This window comes from Fulmarus glacialis, unplaced genomic scaffold (assembly GCF_000690835.1).
Source record: "Fulmarus glacialis isolate BGI_N327 unplaced genomic scaffold, ASM69083v1 scaffold5266, whole genome shotgun sequence".
Lineage (NCBI taxonomy): Eukaryota > Metazoa > Chordata > Aves > Procellariiformes > Procellariidae > Fulmarus > Fulmarus glacialis.
Window position 1 is genome coordinate 63,876 of NW_009217392.1, and position 21,338 is coordinate 85,213.

The 21,338-nt window shown below is 39.2% G+C and overlaps 1 protein-coding gene across 1 annotated transcript in view; it reads left to right on the plus strand.

The window, feature by feature from the left end:
* Nucleotides 1-2,047: 2,047 nt before the first annotated feature.
* The window catches only part of LOC104078120 (beta-chimaerin-like), a gene marked incomplete at its 5' end in the record, with an annotated part of 57,687 nt that continues 38,396 nt past the window's right edge, over nucleotides 2,048-21,338 (plus strand). Inside the window, 2 exons of the mRNA XM_009579643.1 lie at nucleotides 2,048-2,086; nucleotides 9,862-9,917. Of these exons, the coding sequence (XP_009577938.1) occupies nucleotides 2,048-2,086; nucleotides 9,862-9,917 (95 nt within the window). The remainder of the gene's footprint in view (nucleotides 2,087-9,861; nucleotides 9,918-21,338) is intronic.

Below are 21,338 nucleotides of genomic sequence, written 5' to 3' on the forward strand. Positions count from 1 at the left end.
CTGGGCTGACAGATTCATAACTGTGACAAATCTAACGTAATCATCAGGAGTTTTGTTTTACGACTATCTTCTGGATGATTGTTCTCCACCTAGGCTGCCGTGTTTCCACACCATCAGTCTGTCTCAAGCTAATGAAGCACTTTATGGCCACTTGTAGATCAGCTTTCACTGTTCAATTTACTGTGCTCTTTCTAATGAATTTGGAAGACTAAAGCAACAGCTGATACTCGTCGTTTTTTCAGTGTCTCTCCCACTATTTTTTCTTTTTCTGAAGTCACGAGTATAGATAATCAGATATTTGCATTATCTCATCGTTTCTCCTATTGGAAAAATATATTAAGTGAACATGCAAATTCAGAAATTCTCTTGCAGTAGTGCAGAAGTATGACAGAGGAATTTAATACACAATATTATGGTGTTATGGTAAACTATATGTGGAGCAACAGATGTATAGGAAAAAAAAGAGTAATATATTACCATTGTAATGTGAGAGGAGGAAAAATTAGTCCGCTCTTGCATGAATAAATTTCACTGGTCTCATGAATAGCTTCATATAATTTGAAATAATCCTTCTGTATAATGAACTTGCAAGCTAATTACTCTTGGATTGCCACAGCACGGTATAACTCTGTCAGTCTGGGAGCGTTTTAAATTTTGCCAAAGTTGTGAAGTGGAGACAGTTGTAACTGGAATTGAATGGGTTTCCCAATCAACGTATCTGCAAATTGTTGCAGGGTATTATTCCAGGCAGTAACTGTGATCGTTGCTAGATTTATCATTTTTTAAAACAATAGAGTTAGAAGTGGCAGATGGTAGTTAATGATTAACATTCCTAGTAAACAAACTTTTGCAGGGATATATTTAAAGTGGTTGTGTGTGTATAAATAGACGGGGAGCATGAGCTATGCAACTATAACTGAATTACATTAGCATAACTTAAGTAGAAGTTTAGTAAATACCAAGCACTGTCATTAACTTGCACAGTATTAGGAGATTAATGACATACACCCCTGTAAATGGCTCTTCAAAGTGTTTGGCAACCTGGCAGTTTAGAGCCAAACTAGTACCCGGTACCCCACCCTTTGTGGCTGGTAACTTATTTAACTCCTACCGCTCAAGCTTGGCCTCTGCTGGGATTTCTGGAGGTTGAAGCAGCAGCCTTTCCTGCAGAGAGCTGGCAACCTCCCTGTGGAGTGGGACCGTACACTCGCCGCGTCCTCCAGTTGCACCAGTCTGCCTCCCAGCCCGGAGAGCCTTTTGCTTGCTGGGCTTTTAAACCGGGGGTTTTTTAGCTCAGACTCTACAAACTTACACTTTTAAACACAGAAGCTCTGCTCCCACTGCCAAAAGCCTACCCAGCAGCATTGTATAACTCTCGCGCTCAGAAAAGATACCAACTCTTTTTGTGCCCCTTCAGTCGATAAGGGCAATAATTGTCTGCTTCCAGTTGCAGGTTTTGCAGTCTTGCCTTTTCCTAACTTTTTATTACTATTTTTGCTGATGCAGTTTCTGGAAAATATGCCAATCACATGTTCTAGTGGGTTCAAGAAGTGTAATTGAATCTCGTTGGAACTGTCGAGTCTGTGCATCAGAGTCCAGCCTGAGCTGTGCATCTTTTTAGCTAAGGCGTGTATTATTCATTGATGCTCATTCCAAAATCTTAATAGTGGGGTTAGAAGCCTGATTGAAAACCAGTAGTGATTTGTCTGTTTATCATGCCAAGTAAAGTAAATAAAGAATGTAGTTACCGGTCTAGTTAATTAATTTAAAAGTAGTGGTGAGTCGGGAAACTATATGCAAATTGGTAAGAAATTAATTCCTGTTACATTTGAGTAATTTGGAAAAAGCATATTCTTCCAGAAGTGGTTGAAATTTATATTCTTTTCTCACATAGGAAACTGTACTGTAAATGAGCTAGCATCTCTCTTGGGAAAGAAATGTGAATTTTGCTGACAAGCTGAGGTCTCTCAGCAGAAAAATGCATGCCGACAGTTTGACCCAGTGGCCAATTGACTGATTTCTTTCCCCCTTTTTGCTTCTATTTTAGATGCTGAAGAATACCAGCCTCCAATATGGAAATCATACTGTGAGTATACCAGAAATTTGAATAATCTTAGTACCTTACCAAGGCATCACTGTTAGGTCTTTTCCCTTTCTTTGTTTAGAAAAAAGACATAAATGTACTAGATGCTTGTAGAAATTACTGTATGGGACAGCAGCAAAACCTGAACTTTCCTGGTTCTCCGAGGAGCAAGTGCAGCAGGGTTATGAGTGCCAGACTCTCTGGGTTGCCTTACAAGTGTGCAGATCCTGGTTTTCATGGTTTCTCTGCTGAGATTTTCAGGAAGGATTCCAGAGGTAGAGGTTAATGCTGCATGTGTTTACTAAAGGTCAGGCTTGAGTATACTTGTCTTTTTATATGGGTCACCAAATCACTTTAAGATAATAATATTTTTGATCCTTAGCAATAGAAGCTGATTTTTGAAGTGGTGGTTTAGAAGTTGGAGACACCATTATCAGTTCTTTGAACCTTCCTGTCTGCCTTTAGAAAAATCATTTACATAGAGTGTAGTGCAGAAGTGCATATTTTATGCTCTTTTTGCTTTGTTCCACATGTGTTTTCTAATAAAGTAGCACAGATCTAAGACAAAATATTGGCTTTTAAAACCCTTATTAAAGATGGCCTTTAAATTTGGTCTTTTTATTTTAAACCCTTACTGGAACTTTAATGAAACTGTAGCTTTGGGTGCAGAGGAGGGGGTTTTTTGCTGTTTTCAGATACAGAACTATCCTAAGCAAAAGTCATCTCTTTTATTGTGGCAACTTCAAATTCAGTACAGTGCCATTACCAAAATGGAACTACAAAAAGACAAGAATCACAGTAGTTACATGCATGTACATGTATAATTTTAAAGACTGGAATAAACTTGTTGACTTCACTTATATGCACATCAAACTACCTTGCTGACTTCAAAGACATCACCTCTATGTTACCTGAGAATGACATTCTGCCGCAGAATGGACTGGGATTTTTTCAACCAAAATTTGCGTATGCCATTAAATTACAAAAATTGCTTCTCAGAACACTGTTTTCTAAAGACTTTTTTTTTTTGTTGCAGTATTTTGAATGTATAGGAAAAACCTCCTTAAAAGTCGACAAGAGTATTGATTTGAGTTGGACCATTCCAGTGGACTTTGCTGGGTACTTGGAAAGAAGCAGACACTTGAGCGGGTTTTTTTAGAAGAGGAACCTCTTTTAGAAGAGGCTTACTCCAGGGTGGAAAAGCTCCCATTGACTCTTGACGAGACCAGGATTTGAAATGACAGATGTTTCCTTTTTTGCAGGAAGTTTTCATTAAAAAGTCAGGGAATAAGCACATGCCTCTACTTACCTTCTCTTAGTTGCCTCACTGGTGCAGCAGACAGACCAGTGAAAAAGTTTGGTTACTTTTGCCTGCTAGCTTACACATAGTCCAAGGAGACTTTTTTTAAAATTAAAAAAAAAAACAAACAGACGGAACTAATAGAATGTGAATATATAATTTCCTATTCAGATATATGTAGGATGCCAATATTGTGGTAATGACAAAGTCATGGCCTCAGCATCTGAACCCCATGCATGAATGACCTTGGAAAAAGTTACACAGCTCCAAAATGCAGAAAGTAGTTTAAGGTTACAGAGATTTACTGCTGAGACTGGTTAGCCACAGACATAAGTTTTTCATTGCAGTGTTAGGTAATGTATGCTTCTTTACTCTGCTAGAAAAATCCCAATCTGGTAAATTAATTATAGAGGTTATGTCCAATGATAGCATTAGTCTATGATGCAATCTACTGTCCTGTCTCATCACAGTTTTAACTTAGTGTATGTATTTCACTCTTAGCAGTTTGTGTTTACTGCCTATTTAACAATTATTTTCAGTGTATTTTAGCTAGCAACTCTTAAAGTTTGCTAACATACTATTAAGATACTTTGCATACAGTTTTGATTTCTTTTTTAAATCCTGGATAAATTTAGGTGCACTATGTTGCCTTTTATTGACATTGTGATCAAGGCTTCAATCCTTCTAGCTTCTCAACAAAGGCAGATTTTCCTGTTTAAACAGGCAAAGTACTCAAATAAACGGTATTGCACATATCTATGGACAAATGCCTATCAGAGTGGAACAGCTTTCAGAATCCAAGCCTTACTCTTTGGCATAATGTACAATGTTGTTTCAGCTGTATTTGGGAAAGATGGACACTTCTAACGCAGAAGATCCTCACTTGATTATGAGAAATTGTTAGAAGGTACATAGGTTTCACAGATTATGATTTTTTTCAGACTTTTTCTGATAGCCCTGGAACACAGAGAATAAAAGGAATGGCAAGAATAATTTCGTATTAGCAGGAAGGCACTTGGGGGAAAAATCTGGAAAGTTACTAGCAGCCAGCAGTCTCTAGGCGGTGGATTTGATTGCATTTATACCTGAGTAACAGATCAACAAATAAATGTCCAATAACAGATTTCTTTTTGCAGTCTGCTGTATGTTAGGAATATTATACGAAATGGCATTTTGCCTTCTTACTGTCACTGAGGTAGGAAAGAAAGGAAGGTAAGAATCACAGACATGTGGGTTGGCAGGGACTTCTGGGGTGAGCTGATCCGGCTTCCCACTTGAAGCACTTCTGTTGTCGGCTCTAGAGCAGAACAGCCATGGCTTTATCTAGCCGAGTCCTGAAAACCTTCAGGGATCGAGGCTCTGCCGCCTTTGTGGGTAACCTGCTCCAGTGCTGCCCTGCCCTCTCAGAGCAGAACCAATGATCTCACCTGCTTCGTGTGACGGGTAGGCAATCTGTTTGACTGCTGAAACTGCCTAGTCATTTTTGACTTCCAGCTACAGCACGTACGTGCTTGAGTTTTGAAGAGATGTGAAACCACTCTTTTTCTCCTTTTACCACTGTTGAGATTGGCATGTGCTAAGCAAGTCTAATGTCAATGCCGCTTAGATGTTTATTTGCATTATTTAAGATCAGTATGCTGGTGTGAAGCAATGTGGCGAGGCGCAGAGCATCAGCTGATGCCATGCTTCAGCTCTTCACAAAGTTTCCCTGCCTTCTGCCCTTCGTCAAGTAATAAGCACAGTGTCTGACACTCAGTTTTGTTAGAAATTAAGGCTTTATTGCAGACAGGCGCTTAGGTTCCTAATTAAGCATGTGAGTAATCCCGCAGAAATAGGACAGCTCATATTGTTCAAGCTCGGCATGTGGATAAATGCCTGACTGAGATGAGGCCGAGGAGGTAAAACTAAGGAACTCTATGAAACATTCTTAGGGAGAAGGCAGTATGTTTCTTTGCTACTTTATAAAAGCAATGATGGGAATTTTTCCTCTCCGCTGGAGCATCACTGAACACCGGTCATAGTGAGTTAAAGGAGGAAGCTTGACTTCTTGACACACTGCAGAATGAAAAAAGTATGAGGAAACTTGGTGATAGTCCTTCTTCCCTGGCAGAAAAGGAGTAAGTGTTGATTTTTGCATGTCATCCCTTTGTTTCTTAGACAGATCAGATTTCAGAATTAGACAGTTCTTTCTAAAACATGTTGTAGAATTTGCCTTATTCATCCCATGAGACAAGACTCATCCTCTAGCAGGAAGAAAAGAGAGAGAGAGATTCTAACTAGTTACTTTACATCTCAAAGAAGGGTTTCCCTAGAAATTCAATAATAAATTAAAGTTTTGTTAACTTTATAAGTTCCCATGTGATTATGATAATATGAATGCTGGCAAACTATCTGAATTATGAAACTGATAAAGATGTTCAAGGGCATTTTTCTATTGCAGTGCTGCATTTGGTCTAATATCTAAGTGTGTCTTATTACTGTGTGTTTCATTTGCATCTGATGCTGAACAAAAAGCTACTCCCAGTCTGATGCTGTTCTCCAAGCAGTAATAATACATTTTCTTTTTGCATGCAGTTGACTTTTTGTAAGATTCATTTTCTCAGGGCTAAAATAATAACGCATCATTATGTTCAAGTGTCATCCTTTTTATGATCACAGTGGGTTTGTCTCTAACCTGCCTGTCAGTTCTAAATGCTGGAATGGGTCAGATGTCATTCACTGCTTACCACTGTATTAAATAAATGTGTTTTTCTATTATTTCAGTTAACCATATCCTATACATTGGATTCTGTTTTAAGATTTTCAGAGGTGGAGGGGGGAAAATGAGGCAGAAGGGCAAGGCTTGTTTGTCATTCAAGCAAGTAAGTGAGGGGCATGAGCTTTCTGAACTTCTGACCATCCCCTGGACTCTGCCGGGGTCTCAGCAATGTCAGCCAGAGTGTGAGTGCCCAGCACTTTGGAAAAAGTCTGTAATGAAATCGGGCAGAGCTGCAGGATGTTCAGCACTTCTGAAAATGAGGTCACTTAATGAGGTGTCTACGCTTATTGGAACTTAGCTGTAGGGCACATTTTTCTCAAGTCACCTTAGCCATAATATTGCACTTGTATTCATAGCCCATTAGCAGGCTTTCACATAGCAATCATTTGAAGCAGAAACAGGAGAGAATCTTTCTAGAGAAGAACACAGCTTTTGGTAGGGTCACACTTGCTTTGCTCCATAATACCTTAGTCTGTGAGATATTGCCTTTTCCTAGTTTTTCACTTAACTGCACTTTCACTGTTGTTTTACCTCCTTCACCCTTGCCTTGCTGTGTGTCTTTTCTGGGTATCCTTGGCAGCCGTGTGCCTATCTGTCTCTTCTCTGTTGTTTGTCTCCTGTTGAACTGCTTGACGTCCCTTACCACGATGCCACTGGTGGTTCTCAGTCCTTTCTTTCTGTTCCCGATCTGTCTTCTCTCCCTCCATCTCATGGTTCTGCATCTCTCTCCAGTAGTTCCCCTGGGTTGTCTTTCTGTCAGTTTGATGTCTTTCAATTTAAAGCTGGTGTGACCAAATCTGAATTCTCTATCTTTCCCAGGAAACCATTTCCCATTCATGATGTTTTCTGTGATTACCATCATTCACAATCTCAATCATGCTTGTTACTTGGGGTCATTTTCTCATCCTGCACATTTAAGGCAGCATATAATTTATTATTATTATTATTATTTATTTGCATAGTAATAATCTTACTACATTTTCCTCTGATGTATTTCTAAATCAGATATCTTTCTCAGTTCAGATTATTGTGCAGATTAATTACCCGAGCCTCTCTGAGAATGACAGCAACCTTTTCCAGTCTATTCAAAATAGTTGTTAAGATGATTTGTCTTCCTTGCATTCATCATGAATCCCTGCACTGATTCATCCCACTGCATCCTATCAGCATCCAGTTTTTTGTGATTGCTTTCAAGTCTTTCGTATATCTGCCCTCTCCTGTTAGTCATTCCTTCCTTTGTTTTGTGAAATGCTGACTCTTCTTCCCACCCTTGCTTCTCCAGTGCTATCAGCCTCAGAGATCCTTTTGGTCATTTCAGAGAGCTCTTTGCTTTTCTCATGTCTTACAAATGCAGCACATCACAAGATAGGCTTCCTATGTGTTCTTCAGACCAACTTGTTTTGCACCACAGCCATCAAGGTTATCTCAGAAACAGATCCATTAGCTTAATTTTCTACGTCAGTTAATATTTAACAGGTTTGATTATTGAAAAATAGGATTTTTATGAAGTATGATTTTTCAATTGAAATTGAAATTAATAAATTGGGGAAATAGATCTTTTACTTTAAATGGGAAGCAATCATATTCTTGCAATATTTTGAATCCTTAGTTTCTTCTCTTTACTGGAAATGTAGGGGGGAAGAAAAAAGTTACTCTTTTCCTCTTGGGTATGTTTAGTATTAAGCAGCAGTAACTTCCTGAATCAGTGGTTATGCTGATTTCAGACATTCAGAAATGGACTCTAAAATCATTATATTGGGCTCCAGAATAATCAGAGTTTTAAAAAACAATCTACGATTTTTGAAGCAAAATTTTCATGCTTTGCTTGGCAATTCTTTTGGGCACACAAGTAATTTGATCACAAAAGAGTAAAAGGAAGGCTTTGAGTCTTAGTCACACAATTGCAAGAGGTAAGAAAGACCACAAGTTATCATGAATCTTGTGCAAAAGTAGTGGGAGATCTGGCAGTGCTGAATCATAGAATCGTTAAGATTGGAAAAGACCTCTAAGATCATCAAGTCCAACCGTCAACCCAGCACCACCATGCCCACTAAACCATGTCCCTAAGCGCCTCATCTACATGTCTTTTAAATCCCTCCAGGGATGGTGACTCCACCACTTCCCTGGGCAGCCTGTTGCAAGGCCTGACCACTCTTTCAGTGAAGAAATTTTTCCTAATGTCCAGTCTAAACCTCCCCTGGCGCAACTTGAGGCCATTTCCTCTCGTCCTGTCGCTGGTTACTTGGGAGAAGAGACCAACCCCCACCTCGCTACAACCTCCTTTCAGGTAGTTGTAGAGCGCGGTGAGGTCTCCCCTCAGCCTCCTCTTCTCCAGGCTAAACAGCCCCAGTTCCCTCAGCCGCTCCTCATAAGACTTGTTCTCTAGACCCTTCACCAGCTTTGTTGCCCTTCTCTGGACACGAATGATGCAGGTTAAATCCAAAGCCTTAGTACAAATCAGAGCTGGATCACATCCATGTGCATTAAAACTGATAGGGAATATAAGAAATCATGAACTCTCTTTCAGTGCCCCTCCGAGGAACCAGGGATGAAGGTTGAGTTGGGAAAAGGAGAGGTTATGGTTGTTTCCACTTTGACATTAGCAGAGAACATAAGCCCCCAAAGCTTTCACATCCCCTGAGTGACAAACTTGGGTGCAAGCCGAGGGCTTCCCCACTTCTCAGATTGCATCCCTCCTAGCCCCATTTAAGGAGAAGGTGCATAAGGTGGGAGAAAGTGCTGAAGAATAAAACCTACCATTTCAATTCACTTTCTGCAACAGGGCTTCTGTATTTATCAAATCTACAGGCATTTATATTCCTCCCATAATCTACCACCTTTCGGGGCATAATTCTGAGCTTCACAAGCATTATGAAGAGCCCTGTCCTAGGAACTCGATCTTTTAAAACAATTCATAGACACGACATGATCTTTCCAAATACACGAAGGTCAGCATACAGAAGGCCTTTCTCGAGGGAGGCAATCCAAACCTCTGGGATTTTTACTGGAGTTACGGAGAGACAGTCTGTCTGCTCTGGAATTGATTAATGTCATTGCACGTCTGCTTCTTCTCACGACTCTGGAGTGGAAAGGAAGGAGAGGATCTCATTAAATACAGGCAGTGAAGAGGCTGGGGGCCGGGGTTCAGCGACTACCCCTAGCCTCAGGTCTCTCTCCTCCAGCCCTCAGAAGATTCGCAAAATTGATCCAGGGCCATTTGATTAGGGCGTAATTGCTCTGAAAGGAAGGTTTGCTTGCTCGTCAGTAATTGCCAGCAAATCTTGAAATAAATTATGAGAATGTGGTGAACCCTTTCAAATGTGCTTAACTTTTTCTTGGCCTATCCAAAAAACCGCTGGTGTTACTGGTAAGCAATCTGTTCCTGAGTTGTTACAGCATGGTATGTGCGAAGGTGAGATTTTATCCTGAGATACACCTCGTAAATCTTTCTAGCTAGTCTTCCCTGGTATAGAAATGTGATAACAAGTACAAAAGGAGATAATACTTCTAAAAGTTAAATCAATGATCACTTTAGTTAGTTTGCAGGTCAACAACCGATTTTCATAGAGATGACTTAGATACACTGAAATACCTCTGTTTGCTGTCCTTTTCTTTACATTTGCATTTTTCTCTGCAGCCTCTGGCTAAAAAGACTCATCTGAATAAAAGTTTGTGTATGTTGCCATCTTCTAATGATCTGTACATTTTTGTGTTTGACAGTGTATCAATTGCAACAAGAGGCACCACGTCCCAAGAGAATCGTCTGTCCTCGGGAGGTCAGTTCTTCTTTCGCTCTACCTTGTTAAATCTGATGCATTGTCAGCAGAATATGATCACCAAAAAATCTTCTGTACAGTCTGCGGGTAGTATTTGCTTTAATTTTTCTAAGCCATTATTTTTAAATAGTCATTTTTCTTAAGGTTGATTAATTAAAGCAGATTAATATTTGCTAATTAGGCATGGAGGCCTAATTAGCAGCCCCTTCATTAGACAAATGCTCATTAATCATTGCTTAGTGTGCTTTTCTGTATACTATCTAAAGTTTTGTGTTTCCTTGTCAAAATGAAGATGTATTTTCTTCCTGCATCTGCATATTAACATCTGCGTGATATGTTTCAACACAATACACGTAACTCCAGTTTCTTGAATGCATTCTGCCAAGGATTACGTTCAAGTTAAAATACTGAAGTGATAGCTGGAGAGCTCGGTTCTGTCACAGAAACTTTAAAAATTATAGGATATTTAGAAATCTATAGGGCTGTAGGTTTGGCTGAGTCATCTTGTCTCTCTATTTTCTTTTTCTGTATTTCTTCATTTCTGCTTAGTTAAATATGTCAGTTCCTCAACCTGCATGGCATAGTAGTAATGGAAAACGTATGTAGATGTCTCTGCTCAATCAATAAAACTGTGATAGCTTTATCTTCTATAATGTCAGGGACAAATTTTGTGCAAATAGACGTGTAATACTAGTAATAGAAATGCTAAACACATGAAGTGATTGCATGGGGTATAAAAGATGATGTGAAAGAAGTTAGAAACTGCGGTTCATTGGTGTGATATATAGCTCTAGTCTCAAACATCATCCTGAGCTCTGACCTGCTTCCCACACTGTGCACCCATTGAAGTAGAGCCCTAGCACAGCCTCTGTCAAATATTAACAAATACAGTCTGAAAACAGTTTCGCGTGGGGCAGGAGGTTTTGTACCGAGGCACAGGTAGTTGCCCAGGGTCGTCAATAAGATCCATTGCGAAGCCAGGAATTGAATCCAGTTTTCCCGAGTCCACCCAGCGCCTTAGCTAAAAGGCATTTTTCTCTCAAGTGCCATCTACCAGTTGTTTCAGGGCAGGGAGAGCAGAGGTCCAGGCCTCAGACTGGAAGTCTTCAAGCCCCGTCAGTTCGGGATGGTCCCAAGACGTATACGCAGGGTGCCAAGAAGGGCAAGCGAAGCACCAGAGCGGGCGAACCCTCGTGTCATCCTTTCTCCCTGTCAAAGACAAGGCTCGGGGAGAAGGAGCACGCTGTAGCCCTGTGAGACTTCACTGCACGTGTGCTGGAGGGTTTTAACAAGACCTTCCTCTTCGAAATTCTCATGCAAAACAAATGGCAGGTAGGTCTCTGTGGCTCTGGTATTCTCTAGAGGAGAGGACGTTAAGGTTTTTACTAAATGAATATCACATAACAGGTATTAAACTAGTAGTCGTATAGTTGAAAATAGTTAAGGTAAACAATTTCTTTACTTCCAGTGTGGCCTTAGAGGAGTTTCTCACTTTGTGTGAGATAATAGTTTATCTAATATTTTATGTATCTGTTTCATACTGGAACTACTTTGAGGAAGAACTTGTCTTGAGAAAATCTGATTAATACACATTGAATGCTTAGGAACCCTTGTCTACAATTTGAACTCATCTTTGTGGGGATACGAGTGACTTAGTCTTAATAAGTTTAATCCAAAATTTATTATGCTAACTCAAATTAAAGCATTTTTTAGCTTGCGACCATGAGTGAAAATTTGAATCAAGGTAAAATGTACTTTTAAAGTGGAGTAGGAATTGTATTCCTGTTCTAGAAACAAGGTTATCTACACAAGTAAGTGGAGTAAATGTGCGGCTGTGAACTCTTTACCAGTGTGCTGTATTGAACTTACTTCCTTAGACTCAAGAACATGTAATGTACAACCGAAATTATCCTTTGCTCCCTTTGCCTGATGTTTAAAGACCATACATATTTAGTGCCTATTCAAGTAACTTCCAAAGATTTGCGGAAAGAAGCTAAGATCATATTATATTAACCAAATTAATACGTAATTGGCAAAGCAGTACATAACAAAATAAGTAAAAAATGTCTGATTCACATAATCTGGGTTTGGTTCTGACTAATGAACCATTTTTAGTGGCTCACTTCACAGACTGAAAAGAGTCCTATTTTAATTTGGTTTGATTTTTTTTTAGTTTAGTTGAACAGTTGTAAATAAGAGACTTTATTCAAGGGTAGGTATATAAAGCAGTATGAATTCCCACAATCTTTGGTTGACTTCTTGTTACTTGGATTTTGAATCTTTGTGTAGCTCAACTGTATGTGTTTACAACCTGATTGCTAGAAACACAGATTCTCTGACCCAAGAACCAAAAACCACTACAACACTGATGATGTGCTTTATTTTTACATATAGCTGGGGAGGTGGGGCCGGGTGGGGTGTCCTGATACCTAGATTGCTCCCTGTGGTTCATATTATCAGTTTTCTATGAAGTAGAACTACATACTGGTTTTGTAGAGCATCACAGATATTACTTTAGAGAGAAAATTCAGCCCTATGTTCCTATTCACCTGTTAGCTTTTCCTTAGCACACAGACTGTAAGGTGGGTGTTTTGGGGTTGTTTTTCTTGATTCTCGTTTGATGTCAGTGTAATCTGATGATTGTATAGGCTTGCCTCACTAAAGATGGTGTCTTATTAGTCCTAAATTTCTGTCAGTTACCTAGGAAGATCTCAAAATCTAATTTTGTGTTATGTATGTGAAAATATATTAATTGGCAATACGATAGTTATTTAGTATGCAATGTGATGCTCATCCAACATCTGGAGAGCAGGTGTCAGCAGGATGTGTGACTGATGGGGGAAAGATTTATCTCTCTGTGTGCATATCAGAGGAACTGGACTTTGTTGAGGGTATTCTCTTGTATAATTTAGGATCCAAACTGCTTCAAGCAAATGTAAAAATTGCAAATAATTTTAAATCCTTCATGCTTATGGAAAGATGTCTTTCATTGATAATTGCCAAATTCTGCACTGTTCGCAAGGAAATTGAAGCATCTGCTGCAAACAAAATCTGTAACACCAACAGATAAACTTGTGAAGTGTTGGAGGTTTTTTTTGCTCTCACCACTTGGCATTTTCATCATTCCTCCATCTTTTCCATTGCCATCTTCCACATTCTCTGCATTCATTTGCTCTTCCATTACCTCTCTGTTACTCCATAGTCCCAGGGGTTTTAGCCTCAGATCTCTGCAGTTCCACCATCTGATTTGTGTGGATTTCTTGATTAACTATACTGTGGAGACAGAAATCACCTCTCCTGATATGCAAACCACCAGACTAAAAGCTGGGACAATAAATAAAACATGAACATTTATATCTTTGTGTCTTTGAGCAGTGCTATCATGATTTTCCTTTTCCTTTTTTTTGCCTGCATAAGTATCTTGTCAGCGAAAGCAGGTCGTTCCTGCAATGGGAATCATATTGAATGAACTGTTAGGGCTTCGGGTATCTAACGGCTTTTAATTAATCACCATTGGCAGCGGGACTCGTGTGAATATCCTACCTTCCCAATAACATTGGATTTCTGCCAATATCCTCATTTGTAACCATATTCCTTCCAGCAATGTTTTAATGATTTATTTTTCAAATAGAAAAAGTTTCATTTAAAAGCACCATTCAGGTGGAGGAGTAGCTTTTAAATATTGTGCAAGTGTGATGATAGGCACCAAAGAATCAGATTCGTGTTGTGAGGAAGTCATATTATAAAGCATCTTTTAGGGTTTGTTCTACAGAGATGCTGATAAAAAATTACATTCTCAGAAAATAATTCAAGCATTCACCTTCCTGGTTTTATTCAAAAGTAACATTTTAAAGAATTCGTAATTTTAAGAAATATTTAGGAGTAGACTATTCAAAGTTAAAATATCTTTTAAAGAAATGGAGGCTTTAACAAAGTAAAAGAATTAAGGAAGGATGGTGACATTATTTGGGAATATTTTTGGGTAAACAATAGGCTTGTTATAAATTTCCTTTGAAGAGGCAGTGAGTCTTACCCATCAGTTTTTGGATTACTTGTGTAGCGATATTTATACCTGTGAATGTTATTCCTGCTCTGTTCCAAGAAAGCCTTAACTGCTGACAGCAATTTTTGAGGCTGGTGAGTTTGTCTGCATTAGACCTTGCATATTCCTAGCAGTGCCTTGGCCACGCCAGTGTCAGCAACAGTGAGAAACTCGTCTAAATTTCCCTAGTGTAGACAAAGCCTTAGAGCCTTAACTTATATTATTATGTAGAAAAATGTCAGTTAATTGCCTTCCTCGTCGTCCTGAATTCCAAATAGGTTGTGTCAGAAGCGGTAGAAATTATTGTCTTTGCCTTTAAAGCATCAAAATTACGGTTTTTTGATTAAAAGCAAATATGATTACAAAAGGGAGACTTTTCTCTGGGTAAAAAAAAAAAATCCCTTTTTCTTTTTGCTTAAGTGATTGTAAAAGACTAAAATGGTGATGGCCTATTCGGACTGTACCGCTGAGAGTCTTTCACTCTAACCATCCAGAGGGTCAGGAACTGTTTTAACCCTCTGGGTATCGATTACCCAGATTTATCAAAATAAATGTATAGACACTGGCATTTCATAGAGCATAACTGTTGAAATGGTCACTAGCAAGTTTATAATGGTATCGCCATCTTGTACATTACTAGCAGAGAATATACCGGATCATTGCACATCTCCAAAACTGAACCACTGCAAATTACTCTTTACTCAGTTATCCTCAAAGTTTCTTCTGAAGCATGGGATTCAAGCTAAGAACAATGCAATTAGCGGAGTGTCATTTAAACAATAGCAATATTGAAAAGTGCTTTAAAAATGCTGGTTACTTTTGTCAGTCCTTCTTTCAGGTACAAAAATGTTTTATATTTGTACCTAAGAAAAAAGCTTGTGATGAGGTAAGCTTGAGCAAGGTTGTTAAAATTAAGCCTTAGTAAGATGTTTGCAGAGTATATCTGACTGGATAATAAGTATTTAATCATTGCAATAAGTCTTCCATGAATTCCCTTATTCTGCTCACTTAGTGACCTTTACAAGCTGAATAAAAAAGCTCTCATCTGTCTAATAACAATGTCTATACTGTGGTAAAGTACTAGAGAGCTGTAATACGCATTGAAATTGGCCATAAAATTGGTGGTAAATAATGGGAGTAAATGGGAATTTTCATGGCACTTGTTCAAATCACTCTACTGCAAAAAGTCAGACACTACCATGAGAAGGTGTCTCTTACTGTCGGTCCTGAGAGCTTATCTAAGATAATTCAGAATATTATATTATCTTTTCCGTAGAAAGAAACCTCAGAACACACACAGTGACACACCAAGAGACCCCATTAGTCAGCAATTAAGTGAAAATGAGCAGAATTGTTCTGAAACCTATTTTCATTAATGAAAATATTTGTGCATATAAGACTTAATGGAACCTATATCTTCAGATTCTTATAATATTACTGCTGCTTTAATTGTGTTTTTATGATCCTGTCTTTACGACAGAAACAAAAAGAAACAAGGGGGACACAGCAGTAGTCCGTGGGTTGCAAATGAAGCTGAAGAGCAATTTTGAATAGACACTGACAAAAAGAGGAAAGTCCTTCAGCTGAAATCCGTAGCGAAAGTAGAAACCCTGGCTGCACTTGAGGGGGCTGAAAACACCTGAGCGCCAGGAAGGTGCAGAGGACCTGTGGAATGTCAAAATGTATTGTATCCAGCATCCCTCTAAACTGGCCACATGCAGGTTTTCCTATTAGGTTTAAAATGTGGGGTTACACCCGAGGTCATTTTTAAGTGGTACCTCCATAGTGAATTTTGTCCCACAGAATGCCTGTGGTTTGCAGCAGTGGATGAAAGAAACAAAGGAGGCTGGAATATTGCTTGCCCCAAATTCCCTTGTATTCATCACATCAGAGAAAGTTGCCAATGTTTTTTTCCAAGGACTGACAGGAAATCTCATCTCTCCTAGAGTCCATGAAGTCTCACCCCGCTGCAGTGGTAGGGTGCTGGGGCACTCAGACAAAGCCACTTCATCTTCATTTTAACAGTCCGTTGACTACTGAACGGAGGAGAAAGCTTTCTAATTATTCTGCAGACACGATAGTAAATATTTCATTTAGGTAGTTACAGCTAAACAAACCTTAGAGGAGGTTTGTATGTTCCACTTGAATTTCATCCAGTTTGATTTACTAATGTTCTAGGTTATGATTTGCAAATTAGACTGGTGTTCATCTTCATCAGAGGAATATGGTATGAACCGGTTGGTGCATTTATTGATCACTGTGAAACGGAATAGTTAAAGCCATCTTTTTGGAAGACAAGATGGCAACTTCCGACTAATGAGCACAAACTGCGTGTAGCTGTCTTTCTGGACTGATGAACTTGCTAATTACCACTCTGGTCTTGGTTGAAAGCTTCTTTGGGAAGTTTCACCCTCCTCTCTGTTTTCCCTTGGAAGTGTGTGATATGTGTGTGTGTATATTTATGATTTTGCTATTCTCCTAATTTTTTATTTCCTTTTATCCTTGTTACATATCAGTCTTTTCATCTAGTTCTTTTTATTTTTGACATGATGTCAAATGTAAGTAGTTTTCAAGCCAAAATAAATGAAAGCCCGTGTCATATCTAAACTTAGATAAAGTTTATCAATAAGTCTATGTGTAGGTGAAAATGCTATGTGCTGGTATAGATTTGCATATCTGTTCCAATTTAGGCCAGTATTCCTTGTGTCTGGTTAAAATAATATGTAGAAGGGGGTCTCGCTGTCTCTGCTGTCTGACTGATACTTTGTGAGGTGTCTGATGTCTTTTCTCAAGATTTAAGATGAGAACACGGAGTTTTGAGCAGTTGACGAATTTGTATTTCTTAGTATGAATAAATATAGAAACTTCACACATCTGTCTGTCTTGCTTCCTGTCTTCCTGTACATGTATGTACATACCTACACACAGAATGAACACAGGTCTTTTTGGAACATGGAAGAGAAGTGGGCATGAACATGGTGGAGTTTGTATTGTTTTCAAACAGGGACTCCTGAATTGCAAGGTTCAAAATGAAAATTCAGAAGGTTTGCAATGTAGATTTCTATTTATCCTTTGTTTCCAAAATATTTGCATATCTGTTTGAAATACCAACATGGCTATATACTAACACATTTCAACTACCCTGTACAAATAAGTAAGAGAGAGCGCATGTGTGTGTGATAGAGATGTTTTTATGACTAGCATATATCATAAATAGGTCTCAAAATATTCAGCTTTGTTGAAATGAAAGCATCTGTAAGTTACCAGATTGTTCATCATTTGGGAAATATTCTCCTATTTAGTATTTTGCAGAGGAGCTAATAGGATTTCCACCTTTTCCAGACTTGGGAAAAGTAGTTAGCACTATCTAAGCTCCCTTATTCCTGTTCAGACTTTGCAGATAGCCTGACTTAAGAGAAATGTCTGCTGTTGCCACGTACAGAGCAGAAGTATTCATAAAATCAATGACAGGAGATTAACTGGATGAGTATTATTATTTCTCCTTGGATTTTTGCTTTCATCCTTCCCCTGTCCCCACGCACAGATGTTCTCCCGGTGTAATGAAGTGACAGTGCGTCTCACACCCCACGATCCTGCGCAGGGGCTTGTCTAAGGGCCCCTCCTCCTCATTTTCCACCTACCCCATCCACTTCCAGTTCTGATGAGTCGTTTCCTGATTTTCCTTCCACGCCTCCAGCCCATACTCGAATTTATAACCAGTCTCCAGCAGATCAGCTATAAACGTTCGTTTGGCACGTCGCAAGCGCGTTCACTAGGCACCTTGCCGAAGGGCTACATGTTTACATCAAACAGTAGCAGTGAGCTGGTTAGGAAGCATGGCTTTTGGGGATGCAGTAGGGTGGGTGACATAACACCGGTAGATTTGTGCAGATGTACTGTGGGCTGTTGTGGCATGTGTCACAGGAATGGTTTGGTGCTTCTCACTGGTTACAGAATTGCAAGCAGCATTTAGAGCGTTGATACAGCTTCCTGCGTTTATCTGCTGCTGCTGGGGATATTTTTCCTCCCATTTAAATGACTCAACACATCATTCTTGAAAAAAAGGGAGCACAGTTTAAATACTATATTCAAATTTTTCATCTTGCATTCAAGGTAACATTGCTATTCCTTCTTACATTTAATGATGCCCTTACTGTGTGAATGGAAGCTGCATTATGAAATAGATGACTCCTGCTTTTGCTGTTGAAGTTGTTTGAACTTGACCCTGTCTCCCCTGACTATTTAGCAGCAGCCTCCTTGATTAAGATTTATTTCAGTTTGTTTTAGCTCATGTTCAGGAGTACATTATTTTCTTTACTAGGTCAGAAAATATTTGCGTTTTCTTTTCTTGTTCAATCTTGCCATTTTCTGTTAGAACTGAATATATACAGAAATATATTCTGGTTTGGTAGCAATAGCAGATGTCTGTGTTGGGGGACATTTTTGTTACCGTCTGGAGTTTATAGTGTTTTGTCTGGTATATTGATTATTGGCTTCTGGAGAGTTTGCTCAAGGTCATAGATAGGAAACAAACCAAAGTTAAAAATACCCTCATAAAGGACGCAGCTCTTTTGAAAGTTTGGTACAAGCAAGTAAGCAAACAAACCAACCCAATTCTTTTTAAATTCTTTGTCTTTAAAAATGATAGAAATAACCTTGATAGGGTGGAAATTGGCCTGCAGTAAGTGCCACAGTAACAGTCAGAGCTGCTGAGCTTCCTGCGTTTCTTCGCGGTGCGTTATCCTTCTGTGGAAGGGTCGTTAGACATCTTACCTTCTCCGTAGGTTACAGCATGCCATCAGAGCAGAGAAGTTGTCCAGCTTTGAGCAGCAGTTAATAAAAGCATTCTTTGTGTTCTTCACTTTTGTCTTTCTTTTTATATTCTTCCTAGTACTGAAGAGCTCCCCTCCTACCTTCTCCCCAGCGCTGTAAATTTTACCACAGAGTATTTTGTTAGAAGGTACCAGACACAATTTGGCACTTTGCTATGCTGATAAATTTCAGCTGATTTTTGTTAGTTAGGTAAGCGGCGACCAGTTTATCACTTGAAGGTTTGGCTTTCTCCTCTAGAACAGTTTACTCAATCCACTGCCTTCTGCCGCCTGCCTTCCCTCCTGAGAGCCTCAGAGAGGTGGGCAGAGACATGGTATTGTTGGGGTTTTATATGTGATTTACACAATCTATTCAGTCTGCTCCCTGCTAATCCCTATCTTTTGAGAGCAGTCTGGGCAGAGGTGAGGAATAGGCTGGATCATGGTATCTCAGGGCTGGAAGAAACTCGAGAGGTTGTCATCCCTGCATCAAGATGAGATGTTTGCATATCCTCTTCTTAAACCTTGAAGATTTCATGACCACCTCTGCTTATTTACTTAGTGTTTAATTGTTTTTAACACTTTCCTAAGATCTAAGCTCTGTCTCCTTTTTTGCAGTTTAAGCCTATTACTTCTTGTCATGTCTAGCAAGCACACAGAGAACAAATTCTTTTATTGCCTCTTGAAAGTGGCCTTCTTCGTACCTGTCTGCTACAGCCCCTCTCTGTCTTCTCTTCTTTAGGCCAATCTCTTCACGTCTTTCACATTTTCTAAATCCCTGCTCACTCCGATTATTTGCTCCAGTCTTTCTTGAAACGTGGTGCCCAAACCCACACTTGATATTCCAGCTAGAGGCTTTCCGAGTGGACATCGCAAGGAGAGGATTACTCTAAGGTGTCCTGTTGGCTGCACTCTTGGTTTTATATCCCGCTATGGCATTCTGGCTTTGGCAGTTTTTGCAACAGCCAGCATCAGTGATTCATGTTCATTTTATGATCTGTAACGATGCCAGGATCCTTTTCTGCGGAGACCTGTCTAGTCATTGCCCCTTTGGTATTTTGAATAATTTTGATATCTTGCTCCCAGCTACTCTCTTGTCCTGGAGGCACCGTAGTCTCTCGCCATCATGTGGCTGAGTGTGTATCCATCGAGTGGCCGTAACGCTGGCATTCCCGTGGCTCTGTGACCGAATGACAAAAGCAGATGCAGACTTCCAAAACTATTCACGTCACCTTTCTGGAGAGCCTCGGAAACATGGACAGCACAGGTGCAATATGTTCTGGGGGTTTGTGCATTGCTAGTTTCTGTCTGAGGAATGTCTTTGCTCCTCCCTCATCCAACAGCCAAAGTACGTGAAGATACTCATGAAGTTACGTGTGCTGGTTAGGCTTGTCATATGAAGCCTGTCCCATCAGTCATGCTGAATGCCATTGACTGACAATCTTAGGGGAGAAGACCATCTTTTCATTACGTATGTACATAGTAAGTGTCTATAATTGGCCTGTCCTTGGCCCAGGGATTACAGATGTTACGTTGCTGCTACTCCTACTAACAAAATTAGCAACAGGCTTTATGATATCATACTTTTTGCAAAACCAAGGTTGCTTCTCTTTGAAAACATTGGTGCCAGAGAGCCTGATAAGGTAATAGTAAGAAAGTGGTAAAAAGGTAGATAAATACTTCCCTTCAAAAAGAATGTTCTCCCAATTTATATTGCTTAAGAATCATTGTCATGAAATAATTTGTCCTATTTGGAGGGAAAGTTAGACATGCTAATTGATCTAAGTAGAAATTTCTTTTAAGAAAAATTTGGAGGCAAAAAAATTATATTATAGAAATAATGAAATACAACACAGTTTTTTACCTCATTCCCTTTAATGGGGGCTTACAATCTTCCTTAGTCCTTTTTGGTTGTTGATTGTAAGGCTAAAGTTTGCAGTTGGCTTATGACAATTCTGCCAAGAGCTGCACAATTCAGACAATAAACTACTTTTCTGTACAGTCTGTTTTTACTGGGCTTGTCTTGAAAGCTTCTCTTCCAACTCTTCTATTTCTCTTTATGTCAAACTGAGCTGAAAAACATATTTATATCTAGTCAACTGGAATTATTGAAAAATAATTAGGATTGTTCCAAACAGAAAATATATCAGATTAAACTTCCTTTGGGAAAACGCCTTACTGCCTGCTCTGAGTGAACGCACAGACGTTATTAACTCTTGAATTTTGTTTCTCTGCTCTTTCTGTGTACTAGAGAGAAGAACAGAGAGCGAAGTGCAGCTACCCACCTTATTGTTTCCCTTCCCCTTTTATATTGTCTTCATGGATGTATTAGTATTAAGGCAGTTGTTGAAATAGGTAGATATAAAATGTTATGCTGTGCTGGCCCTTCTGAATTACAGACAGATTACTGTCCTAGAGGGATTTCTAAATTTTCATTCCAACATTTCTAGATTTCAGCTTTGGCCACTGGATAAGGAAATATGTCTTGTGCAATGAAGCTGAAGAGAAATTAAATTTTTCTGAAATTAGGGTTATCTTATTTCTGTGGTAGTTCTTATGCAGAAAGAA